Source organism: Felis catus, chromosome B3 (assembly GCF_018350175.1).
Source record: "Felis catus isolate Fca126 chromosome B3, F.catus_Fca126_mat1.0, whole genome shotgun sequence".
Lineage (NCBI taxonomy): Eukaryota > Metazoa > Chordata > Mammalia > Carnivora > Felidae > Felis > Felis catus.
This window is the reverse complement of record NC_058373.1, coordinates 65,606,423-65,619,514: the sequence shown is the minus strand read 5'-3', so window position 1 is coordinate 65,619,514 and position 13,092 is coordinate 65,606,423. Positions and strand designations below refer to the sequence as shown.

Below are 13,092 nucleotides of genomic sequence, written 5' to 3'. Positions count from 1 at the left end.
TGTGCTGAGTTTTTAAAGACAGACCTCATTAATTTACAATTGAGTATACTTCTTCCAGTGGTTTTCTGAGGAGGAGGAGGTGTTTTCTAAAGTAAAGGAGTGAAAAATAAGCCACATCAGCAAACATTACTTTAGAAGCAGCTGGCTCCTCCAAGGGGGTTGGATCTCCGGTTTTCAGCCCATTCCTAGAATTTGCTCATGTTCACCATTTCACGTGCCATGCTCCTGTCTTTTTCTCTCTTTTCTCCTTCACGTCCTCAAAAATGCTGTCCCCAACAAGTGTCATAAGATGTTGGGTTTCCATATGGAATGTCTCAAGTATTATGACCTCGTTTGGGAGTCTGATCAAAACTAAGGAATACCCACCCTGGCATTCATTTAAGTTGAAAGTAGGAAAAACAGGTGTATCTCTCCAGGGCTTCAGGGCTGAGAAGCTCCACAAAGTTGTTCACATTCAGCTACACCAGGGTGACTCGATCACCCAGGGGGACTTCTCTTGAGAGAAGAGACAGGGAGGGGCAAGGCGTGTGAAATGGCAAACATGACAAATACTGATAATCTGGTCCATAAAAAATTGCTACCTTCCTGGTCATAAAAAATTACAACCTATGTGGACAGATAAAGTGTAATCCTTTACCCATAACACTTTTTTTTTCCTTAGACTGAAATATTTGTTTGTATCACAACTTCTTTCTTCTTCTTTTTTTTTTCCCTCCCTAGATAGTTTCCAAGTTTACATCCTTCAAGAATAAACTGCCTGGCTTTCTGCCAAATTATATGCAGAAGTTTAGTGAATCTTGAAACCGAAGTGGCATACGAAAGCATGTAAAACACATGATGTATGTGGAAAAGAAAGAGAAATGCTCTCTGAGTGCATGTGTGGGGGTGAGCACTCAGGTATATGCATTCCGCTGTGTATGTCCTGTTCTTCAGCCAAAGTATCACGAAGACACCCGAGGGCAAGGAGTGAACATGTTTCTATTCCCAGTGGCTTTAATAATTGGGAGTCAAATACGGTACTTTTCTTGCTCTTACGTAATTGCGTTAAAGAGCAGTGTTAGCAGGAGAAAAGCAGTGAATACTGAGTGGAGCACAATAGAAGGAGATGGAAAATAGATACAAGAAGCTAGGTCTCCAGGGGCAGTATTTTCTATTTGCTGGGCTACAGACTCACAGCTGATAATGCAAGTTGTAATTAATATAAAAGCATGAGACAAGATGGGGAGAGCTTGTAGTAGCGGGGCCACAGGAGATCACTCTGCTGCTCTCCTCTGTTTCTCATTTACACACAGCTTTCCCTAGAAAACACAATTCTGCCAGTGTTTTCTCCCTTGAAATTAAAAAAAAAATGATTTAGCACCATCATTGAATTCTGCTAAATCTGGGAAAGAGCACAGAGAGCACAGGAGTCTCCGGGCATAGGAAGCAAAACATATGCACGCCTTTTTTGTTGAAGTTGCAGATATGGTGGAAATTGTAACATTTTACACCATTATGGCATTTCTGTGGGGACCTGCCCATAGGAAAATACTTAATCAGTCCTGGTGAATTGGTAGGATTGCCCTGTTTAAATGATTCCACAAAGCTCGTGATTCTCACATTGCAAAAAGAATGGAACAAAATGTATGAGCGTTTCTAAATAAATACAAAACTGAATGAGGAAGTAAAATGTATTAGGATTCGAGGGGCGGGGGGGGGGGGGGAAGCCATACTACACACACATTCTTTCTAAAATAATCTGGAACTCATCTTAGACCCCAAACGAGAAGATGAATCAATGGATGTGGTATAGGGGAGAAAGCATTAGATTCGAATTAAGTCACTAGGGTGCCACCCCTAACTGGTCATGTGGCCTTAAGCAAGTGATGCACTTCATTTCCCTGGGACTTGTTTCCTTTATCTCTTTAAAATTAAGAAGTTAGGCGAGATAATCCCTAAGGTCACTCCTACTTCTTATTTCTATTATTAAAAAATACTTACAATAAGCATTTGATTTTCTAGAACCTATACAACTAAAACACGATCTATAATACCAAGCCAAAAATTATACGTGAACTTGGACAATACGGTAAAGTAATTCAGAATATGCGCTTGTAGGTGGAAAGCAAGAGCAAACCTATATAAAGACATTTTCACCAGCAAACGAAGCACGCAAAACTAATTTGGCTCAATATGTTTAAACAACAGAGGCAAGATACGCTTGCATCGGTATACACAATTAATATGTTACATATTTCCTATGACTTTATGACATTGTAGCTCCTAATTAACATTATGCAAAAATTGCTATTTTTTTAAAATCAGATGAAGACTCCTGTCATCAGGTATGCAAACCTACAGAAGTTAAAATGTTAATTGTACGGTTTGAAAAAATGTTGGAATTTCAACTTCATTATTCTAAAGTTGACACAAGAACTCAGGAGAAGCACGCATGCTTTCAGAACATGGACTCAGTCTTTAAAAATGTAAATAGAGCTGGGGTCTTTCCCTCAGCTCCTTGCTTCCACCCTCCACTGAGCTTTGGGAATTAATAGGTGAGTAACTGTCAAAGTAGTAGCAAGTGCTCTTTGCAAATTCCAAAAACAAATTCCAAAAATTAAACAAACAAAAAAAAATGGATTCCTCCATCAAGTGGATCAACTTTTAGAAAAGAGAGAAATTTCTTATTTTGTTGATATGCCATCATATTATAACATGTCTCCTATAATTTTGAATGGCGTTGGAATATTCCATAAAGCATTCAGTGTGAAAAAAATACAAAATCAATTTTTAAAATATCCAAATTTTAATCTGATCGTGAATGTCAGTGGTTGTCAAGGGCACCTTTGTTTGATTTCATCTCATCACAGTTACACTGAAAACATACTTCAGCTGCTCAACCAAAGGGATTTAAATAACATAATTATTTTTGATGGAAATTGACATAGGAACTATCAACCTTCAGAAGCTATACAACAATAACAACAGAAAACCCATGACCCCAGCCATGGTGAGTTGGTGGACAGAACTTGGAGGGAGAACTTTTCCGGAATGGGTCCCTAGAGGCCTCGGGTAACACACAGGAAGGTCTAATCCTATACTAGAACTTAAGAAACTATCTGACAAAATAAATCATTTGTATTATTAATATTATTATCAAATCCCATTATTTCCCCTTTGATATCCTATAGGCCAATCACTTAAACCTATCCCTTTCCTCACCGCCTAATCCCTGCTAGATTTCCAGGTACTAATAGCATTTACGTCTGGACACTTGCCCGCATTCTGTCAGGGACAAGGTTCTGGGGAGACTCCCCTCTAACTTAGCCCATTTAAAAGAACTGTATACACAGAAAAAAATAACTTGACAGATTCAGAGATGCAAAAGAAAAAAAAAACAGCATATCTTCAGTTAAGTTACAGCTTTCAACATAGAAATTAAAATGTTTTTCTTTTATGTATCATATTATCAGAGCCAGTCAATTTTAAGGCGCCTGTCACTAACTGTTATGTTAACAGCTACAGTTGTATTTTCTTCCCTATACTTAATTCACCTAAACAAATAATAATAAATAAGTAAAATGTAGTTCCTCATGAACATTAATTAGGAATAATAATATGCACTTCAGGCAAATGGACCTTGGCCCAGAGAATGTATTTCAAACAGACATGTTTCATTTATCTAATGCTGATCTACAGATACGTAATATCTTTCAACGTAAACTTAAAGAAAGATTTTATTAGCCTGCACTGGATCTAAAGACTTGATCTAAAATTATGTAAAGTAGAAAATGTGGAGATCACCTATTATTTAGAAACACTACAGACCAGGAAAAGCATGAATTTTCCATAACAGTTTGCAAGTTGAAAGTTTTGTCTTTTTTTAAAAGAATTGGTTTCTTGATATGTTTATTTTAAACATAATAAATTTGGATGCCTGGGAAACTTAACATGAATTGCAGCTGAAATATAGAGTTCCATTTCCTTTCACTATCTTATTTCCTTCTTCCCATTATTCCAAAGAATACTGTAACAGTTGTTCCCTACCTATAATAATTACTCTTACGTTTAATAAGAAAATAAGATAAACTATACTAGAATATAAAAACGCAAGCCTTCATTACGAATTTATTAAAAACAACAAAACAGGAGCCAATGTTGCAAATTTTATCCTCTGTTTAATTCCAAATTTCCTTTTATCATTATGCCCATCATGTACGCCTCGATAATAAATGAACGAATTCAGTATCTTTAACGGATGTAATGTACAAAAGGTTAAGACATTATGCTTGTCTTTTTATCAACGTTACATCAGATTATTCACATAAAATTACAGAATGTGAGACCAGCATGACAACAGCCTGATACACTGTGGAATCGTATATAAAACCCATTCCTAAAAGTCTGCCAAAAATACTTGCTTTCAAGGTATTTGTAGCAAGTACTTTCATTCAGTTTTATTTTCAAATTTTTTAATAAGAAAATAGAAGTCTAGGTTGGCACCTAATATTTTGTTCCTGACGCTTGTCCCTCTGCTTTCTACTACACAGAATTACACACTTATTCTTTCTTTTCTCTCTTTCACTCTCTCTCTCCTTGCCCGATCCTTCCTTAAACACACACACACACACACACACACACACACACACACACACACACAATGCAGCTTGATACCGCTTAATAAGTATAGAGGTGTATGTGTTTTGGGGTGTCAAACAGCTGTCACAAACTGTCACCTCCACAAGAGAAACCTTGGCACACAACAAATTAAACTACACTTCTTTTTTAGCTGTCATTATTCATAGCCAATAAGTTGAAATGCTCTCGGCATTTCATGTGCAAATAAAACCATGAGGAAGCGCAGTAGATCAGAATAGTGGGCCAACAGATAAAACAGAGAAAACAACACGCTGTCTCAGTCCTTCTGAAGTGGCTCATCATCACCCCTGCACCAGCATGCACCAAATGAGATCCAGCCTGGGGCAATGTATTAAATATGCATATCAAAGCAAATGAAAAAGTAAACCTGGAGATTCAAATTGGACACATTTACATGCTGAAAATGTTCCCCTCATACCACTTCTCAGGTAGTAGTTCTACGGTATGGTATTTTCCCTTTTCTTGCTGCTGGGGGGTTAAGGGAGAGCGCGCTGGCAGGAGAGGCAGAAACTAAGAGAATTCACTTTGTAGGCGGATGCCTGCTAATGAATACAATCAATATACCTATGGCACAAAAATATCAAAAAATGGTGAAAACTCTCCAAGGTTTTCTCTCACCTCCCGCATAAAATTCCAGTCGGTAGCAAACCTCGCCATTTCCCACTCGGTGTGCTGGTGGAACAAATTATTGCTTCCTTTCAAAACAAATAGCAGGGGGCTAAAGTAAAAATGTTATAGTTCAGATCTCTAGGAAATAGAAGGCTTTAAATTATGATGCCCAATGAGGTGGCAAGCCCTCGTGGGTTCAAAATAAATCAGTTGTCATCTTTATTTGATTGGGGGCCTGAAAGAGGAGCAACAAATGTTACAGTTGACTCTTTTATCCAAAGATGATGATTGTTAAATTATTAAAGCCCTATCCTCTTAGGTACCACCGACTACTTGAGTATAATTTAAATATTACAATAGTTTCATAAACTGGCACTGTCGATCAGCCAATCCTCTAAACAGCCTAGTTTATCTTATCTCTTCTGTGTAAACATCAGCATGTTCTAGTTCCATACAACGAAAACAGTTGCCAAGAAGCTATTCTAGAGAATCAAGTAGTCGAGACCCCCAGAAATGTCACGAGAGAAACGTTTTGGGATGCAGATAACTGTGAACCTCTCATTCTACAAATCAGGTAACTACATCCTTCTCATTCCCCCAATACTGCAGAATGCATATGAATTGAGACAGAGGAAGCTATGAAAATAAACAAATGACGACAACAACAAATATTTCTAAGGTGGTGTCTCACCTTATAGACAACAGCCACACGTCATAATGCCACATATCAGCATGTAAACTTTCCGTAGCTGCTTGCTGCACCCTTTTGATTTTCGTTAATATACTCAAATACAAAAGAGCCCCCCAAAGTTCCCCCATTGTGATGGGAAAAGCCAAGAGTAAAGACAGGCACAGGAACTTTCAATGCCATAGCATTTATTCTGTCTCAGAACTAGACAACCAGGACTGAGGTTTTCTTTTTCTTTCTTCTTTCTTTCTTTCTTTCTTTCTTTCTTTCTTTCTTTCTTTCTTTCTTTCTTTCTTTCTTTCTAACTTTTGTTCTTAGGCTAGATTTCCATACAGTACAAAGGCTAATAATTAAAATGTATGCCTGTATATTTTCAAAACTTTTTGGGGGGAGGTAGGGGAAAGGTAAAGAATCTCACAGAAGGTTTATTCTCCGGGCCTCTCAACCCATTCCTCTTAATAACCAAGAATGGGGTGGGGGTAGGGGGGGTGGACAGTTGTGGTAATGGTACAAACTGCCTTCAAGCCTCAAAGCTGTTTAACTCCACAACATGCTAAATTAGTATTTCAGCCAGCCAGTTATTAGACTATAGCCTATATCACTTAGGTTGTAAGCTCAATTGAATATAATCTATAGACACCCTGTCCCCCACCCCAGGCTTGAGTTCCTATAAATAAACTGCTGTTCACACCCACTCTTTAACCTCGCCACTCTTGCCTTTCCTACCAGCTGCAATCTTTCTTCTCTTTGCTTCTTTTTCAAATTTTCAGTCTCACTACATATGCTTTTTTTTTCCTTTTTTTTTTTTTTTTAAAGCATCAGGCTCCCTAGATTGGTTCCAAAATAGGATTAAAAACAGAGAATAGAAAGAAATCTCCCCTCCTAGACTGACATACACAGTCACTCCTTACTATACTCTGTCTTCATTCACCAACTGTTTAAGTGTTAAAATTCAACCACTAACCTATGGTTACTCAATCGCAATTCCCTTCAGCTTTCTGTAATACATTGTTAATAACTGTTTCATCAAAGTTACTGTCTTTTACTATAAAGATGCTTCAGGCACTTGGCAATAAGTCCATATACTGACAATAAGTTTCTACAGAGCAAAAGCTCAGAGAATTGTAATGTGTTCACTCCTTTCCTTTCTAATGCAATGCAAGATTGTCAATAATTCTCAGGATTGTCATCTCTGTGAGGGACTGGGAAGTTGGCCCTCCCTCCCCAATTGTCTCTTGTCCTTCAGTGCTCTCTCCCCCACCCTGTCCATCTAGCTGACTTGCCTCTGGGTCCCTGCCGCACTGATTACACAGAGTTGGGAAGCAGAAAAGGCAGCAGTCACCATATCAAACAGACAATTTGCTAACACTCAAGTCACCAAATCCAGGAAACTTTACACATTAAGAGCACAAATCACTCTATCAACTCCCTGGTTTCTTTGCTTCTCCACATAAATAAGGAAGGGGGGCAGCAAAGGGCAAAGGAAGATGAAAGGTGTGGCAGAGGTGGTGAGAAAGGGAGAAAAGACCCCCAAAGAGACCCAATCCCTTAACAAGAAAGCCAAGTTTGAGCTTAGCTAAATGTTACAACAACTTTTTTAAAAATGCTATACCCAGTAGTCTCAAAAGAATGCCAAAGGGCTCTCAGACTTACATGGTCAGCGAGATTTGTAGAGGAGCCTGAAAGTTCTTCGTGATCTGACTTGGAGCTGCCGTCCCTTTCATCAATGACAAGGTCGATGGGCATTTTCCCCTTCAAACAGCTAATGTACCGATGGCAGAAGTTATCACACAGTTCGTGGACCTAAAGGGAGGGTCATGGTGGAAGGTTCAGCTCATGTTGTTGTTGTTATTGTTTTGTTTCATTTTTAAAGGGAAAAAAATCGGGATGCAGGGTTACATTTGGAAAGAGCAACAGTGCAACCTCTTCCAAACTAACTCTAATTAATGGGTGTAATACTTGAAGGCGAGGAAACAATAGAGCAATTGTTGCAACAGATATTATTCTCCGGAGACTTCCCTGAGCAACAAGTTACAATAAAGGGAGTAGAAACAAGACTGGAAATAACTGAGTTCAGACTGGGAGGCCGGAGGTGGGGTTGGGGGGTGGGGGGATCCAATCTGATGATAACATCAAAATGTTAGAACGCTGGAACTGGGAACAGCATTGGCATTTGCGATTCAACAAGCTAAGAGTTTCATATGTTTCCAGGGGAAAGTGACTGAGCTGGAGAGCAATGTGAAGACAGCCCATCGAGGATGATTTCCCCCTGCGTGTACCTAATGCGCGCTCTGGTCTGAGGGTGAGCTAAGCTAATAGAGACGCAAGCAGGCTGAATGTCCAGTAACACAAATGGTTTGCTGCATTTCAAAATAATCCTGAATGCCTAGGGAAAAAGACAGGGCGGGGGGGGGGGGGTGGCGCACAGCAGAGCTGTCCTAATTCACCCATCCTCTGAGCCCTTGGGTTGAGGAGCAGTTTGAAGGAAGGACATAGTAACAAGTTGTTCAAAACCTCCAGGTGCTCAGTGCCTCAGCCTGGAGATTGGCAGAAGACATCCAGACTCAACGGAGAGAGGGAAGTGGCTAAATCAAAGTAGGGAGTGTCATTCCCTGCTTACCTTTTCTAACTCCAAGAGATGAAACCTTAGTACTTGTATTGCTTGGATCATCTGAAAGAAAAGTTTGGAGTGTGGAGTTAGGGCTCTGTGACTCAAAGCCCTGAGTGGGGGGTGGTGGGGGAATTGAGCTGGGGAGAAGAAACAGGCAAGTGGCCAGGCAAAACCCACACATCAAGAAATCATCAGAAAAACCAAGTGATTACTGATCATCTCTGCCTCATTGGCCACGGGGTAGGAATCTGACTCAACCTGAGCCGAGGCGTCTAATATCTTTGCCCCCTGTGTTCACTGAGCTATTTGGAAGGACTGCTTTCCTAGGGCCAGGCCTTCCTTCTCCGCCTGAGTCTTTAACCGTCCCCTCTTTCGACCTCAGGCCAAATTAAAAAAAAAAAAAAAAAAGCTTCGGAGAGAGAAAGCTTTTTACAGCACACCCAGCAAAACCCGTCCTTACTAAAGAAGGAAATACTCAAGATGAATGGTGAGGCAGGGCCTTTGAAAGCGGATTTAAGTACTTTTAATATTGAAATTGTGCAAATTAGCAAAAGAATCGCACCTAAAAGTGGCCTGCGCGGGCCTGCCCCAGGACCCCCCCCCCCCCCAACACACACACCTCCCAACTCCCCGCCCGCCCTCCGCTGGGCCAGCGGTTACTTCCTTCGGGTTAGCTGCTGGGGGCTCGGCTGCCTACCCTGGCAAAGAGAGGAAATAACTCACTTCTCGAAGCCTCACTCCCGGGCCGAGACCCGGGACTCATCCACTGCTCACACTCGGGGCGCTGTGTCCCCGCCTGCTGCTCGCTGGCCTCTGCTCTCCCCTACAACCACCCCTCACCCCTTACCTCCCCTCTTCCTTTCAGGGGCTCAAAACTGTTCCCTTCCCCCCCCACCCCCCACCCCCGTAGCTTTGGAGCCTCAAAACAGGGTTCTGCTCCAACTCCCCGGAGCTCCAGGGGAAAGTGGGTGCTTCCAGGCAAGGAAAGGGGCCCAGGCTGGGAAAGGGAAGAAACAGTGAGCCTTACCAAATTGTCCAGCTCTGGGTTTGAGGAAAAAAGTGGCTTTTCCGCACGAACCTGGAAGAAGCAGGGAAAGTCAACATGAATTACCAGCCCAACTTGAAAGAAGGAAATCCCTGTCACGGACTAAATTGCATGAGTGGGGAAGGTGGAGAGTCAGCGGCCGCCAAGAGGAGAGAGGCTTTGGTAAAACACAGGACACCAACTAGTGCCTTAAAATAGTGCGGTTGCTTGAAAAAGTACTGGGCCTCCTGCTCCTAGCCCCATTAAGGGGTACCCGGAAATGCTGAGCTGCAGCTGGAAATTCAGGGCCCTGCTCCAGGCCCGAGTACCCTCTCATTCAGCCCTCTAAGGGACAGTGGCTCTCAGCCTTCCTCACCTTACTGCCCGCGCTGACCGCCCCACCAGGCGCCCGGCTTCCTCCCCTCTCCAGGCACTCTCGGGTTCCTCACCACCCCTATCCCCAATTCTTGTTCTAGTAGCTGCAGGCGGGGAAAAGGCCAAGCCCCAGATTAGGAGCAGGTCAACTTTAATTCGAGGGTCGAGCCCCTGTATTCCTGGCTGGGGGGAAAAACAAACACCCATATTTATCTCCGCTTCCAGTTCGCCTCCAGGCTCAGGGATGGGGAGGAGGCGTAGCGCTCGGACTGGGCCAGAGGAACAGATCGGGTGTCCCTGCCTTTTCCTCCTCTTTCATGTAAAGCTCTGAGGAAAGGGGAGGGGGTGGTGAGGGTCTGCAGGAGGGTGAGTGGGTCAAGAAGGCTGGACCTGCTTGGCGAAGACCGCGATGTCCTCGTTGAAGGAGTCGGAGGAGCAGACGTCTCCGCCGGCCACTCCGGGTTCCCGGGGAGTGCAGGTCGCCAGCTCGCACTTCTCAAAGACCAGAGCTAACAGAGGAAACAACGGGTGCCTAACGGGCAGCGCCACGCAGAGACACACACACGGAGACGGGGTGCAGAGGGGAAGGAGCGAGAACTGTAATCAACAAGTTTGGAGGGTTCGGATTCCTTCTTTCATAAAACAAGCACGCATCACACGTTACAAGCCTTCCTCAGTCAGCCGAGCCTGGGCCAGAAACAGAAAGGAAAAACGGCCTGGCCCTTTCCCTCAGCTCAGGAGTCCCTCAGGTCTGGTGGGAGAAGCCCCTGGCCACTGCAGCCCGCCGAGTAAGAAGAGCCTCAGTGGGAAATAATGAAACATCCGAGCAGCTCAGGCAGTCTGGAGCCCGGAGCTGATCCAGACCCAATCCCCATACTACAGAGGCCGCAGAACCAACCCCATACCCAGCCCTGACCTCTCAAGAATGGAACACTACGGGTTTGTTTTTTTTTTTAATTGCTTTAGCTCTGCACATTAATGGTCATTTCGAAGGAGGCCGAAGGCTTCACCCACATAGACGCCCGAAGTGGCATTTCCTAAATCTAAATCGGAGAGGGTCCTCTTCTAACCTCTCTACCCCCTTGCCTTATAAACTTGTTTGCTCTACTTCTAGTAAAGCCCGGGCGTGGGGGCCAAAATAATAGGAATGTTAAACGCCGAGGAGCTTCCTTCCAAAGACCACATTTCTCCAGCAGGCAAAAACAAATAAATCGAGTGTTAAAACTTGGAAGTGTGCGTGCGCGTCTGCCCTTTGTGTTCCTCCGGGCGGTTTAGCTCCACTTCGGGATGCTTGCGGCCTCTGGCTTCAGGCTCCGTGGCCGTTGACCAGCCGTCTCCTCCCCTCGGCAAACCGCCGCCTTCCCCACCTACTCTCAACTGGGAGAGCCCGAGCGGTACCCTTTTGGACCGGGCACCGCCATCCCTGTCCGAATTCTCTCAGGATATAAAACGCGGAATTTCCAGCCATCTCCCTCACTCCTCCTACGAGCAGCTCTGTGCAAGCAGCAGTCCCTTCCACCCCGCTGCACTTCAAGGTCTACCCCCTTTATTTGCAGAGAATTAAGAAGTGGGTGATTAGGACTTCCTGGCCGACAGAAGCAGCCCTGATCCCAGCTCAAGCTGCATTTAGTGACTCCCAGACTCTCGGTAGGAAACAGAAGTGGGGGGGAAAAAACAACAAAGTTGCTCCTCATCGGCAGGAAACTTTCTCCTTCGTCAAGGCCTCTGTTAGGGGGCCTGGAAGGACCAGCTCTGCGTCCTTTGGCCAGGAATCCCGTCCTTGGGGAGAAGGCCCTGGCAAGATTCTCAGGACTCAGTCACTCTGGGTTGTGGGGTCCTGAGTGACTGGGCTATGGGGGTGGAAGAGGCTTTATCTTTCGGGGATTTACACTTCAGGCGAAGAAGAGCAGGCCCCCTTCTCTGTCCTTTCTGAAGGCAAGCGGTTCCCCCCCCCGCCCCCAAAGCTCCCCCCCCCCCCCGCAGAAACAACTCCCCACTTAGCCGACCATCCCCTCAACCCCCACAGAGACGAACACACACTCGCACTCACAAACAGTATGCTGGGTCGGGAGGGGGGGGGGCGGTTGGTTTACCCATAGATCGCGTCCTTGTCCCGCTTCAAGGCGTCGTTGACAGCGGATCCCATGCTGGCCGGCATGACATTGGGGTGCGGGGCGTGCGCGCCGTAGTGCTGCGTGGCGTGGAGCGGCGGCCCGTGGTTCAGGTGGTGAACCGGAGGGATCGGCCGCGGCGCGTGAGGGTCTCCGTACATGGAAGCAGGCACCCCTACTCCGTCCATCCCGCCGTAATGGGGCAGCTCATCGTACTGTCGGAACCCGGCAAAGGGGAGGGGGGCGCAGGAGGTGAGGGAGAGCCAAGGGGGAATAGAAAAAGAAGATGGGAGAAGAGAGCCGGGAGAGGAGTGGGGAAGGAATAGAGGAAGGGTGGAGGGAGAAAGGCGAAGGGCAGCGGGGGCAGGCAGGAGAGAAAGAAAGAGAGAGAGAGAGAGAAATAAAAACAAAGTCAGAAAGGAGAAAAGTACCGAGCACGAGTTGAACACACAGAAACCAAACCAGCCGAAACAACGAGTTGAAAGTTGCGGGGGGAAATGTTTTTAAATTTTAAAATGAAAAAGTATGAACCAAGAGCAGCGTTTAGAGCAGGGAGAGGGGGCAGTGAGGCCAGGGACCGAGGGGGCGCCGGGAGGTCCCGCTCGGGCCAGAGGCAGCAGAACCATAGCGAGCCAACCGAGGGAGAAGTGGAGTTAGTGTGAGAAGGAAGCCCCGGATCCCACCCCTAACCCCCCTTCGCCTCCTCCCGAGGATCCAATAAATCAAAAGGCGAAATGAAACAAAATAAAGAGAAGAAAAACGCTAATAATCAGGAGGAGAACGCCGAGGACGAGGGAAGACTGGGGCCAGTGCCTCCCCGGGGGCAGGGAGCGGAGGGGAGGGGGGGGGAATAACGTGAAAGTTACCAGAAACATTATTTAGCAGCGGATTCCCTGCGTCCTTGTCAATTTCAGAGACAAAACAAGCAGCCCAGGCTAGTCTAGGCGGCGGCGCAGCGGCTGCGGCAGCGCGGCCCCAGCGGCGGCCCCGGCGGCGGCGGCGGCTCCTACGCAGCCCGTGCCCGCCCCGAGCCGCG

General features: G+C 45.2%; 1 protein-coding gene across 8 annotated transcripts in view; it reads right to left on the bottom strand.

Annotated features, from left to right (window-relative positions):
- The window catches only part of MEIS2 (Meis homeobox 2), a 209,921-nt gene that overhangs the window by 196,172 nt on the left and 657 nt on the right, over positions 1-13,092 (bottom strand). For 4 of the 8 annotated variants that reach the window (XM_023255515.2, XM_023255517.2, XM_023255512.2 and 1 more), the window contains exons 2-6: positions 12,039-12,271; positions 10,336-10,477; positions 9,574-9,624; positions 8,556-8,606; positions 7,589-7,738 (exon numbers count right to left, since the gene is read on the bottom strand). In XM_023255515.2, coding sequence (XP_023111283.1) covers positions 7,589-7,738; positions 8,556-8,606; positions 9,574-9,624; positions 10,336-10,477; positions 12,039-12,271 — 627 coding nt within the window. Of the gene's footprint in view, positions 1-7,588; positions 7,739-8,555; positions 8,607-9,573; positions 9,625-10,335; positions 10,478-12,038; positions 12,272-12,922; positions 13,082-13,092 lie in introns of those variants that run through there. The other 4 variants (XM_023255513.2, XM_023255516.2, XM_023255518.2 and 1 more) reach the window with 2 other exon arrangements.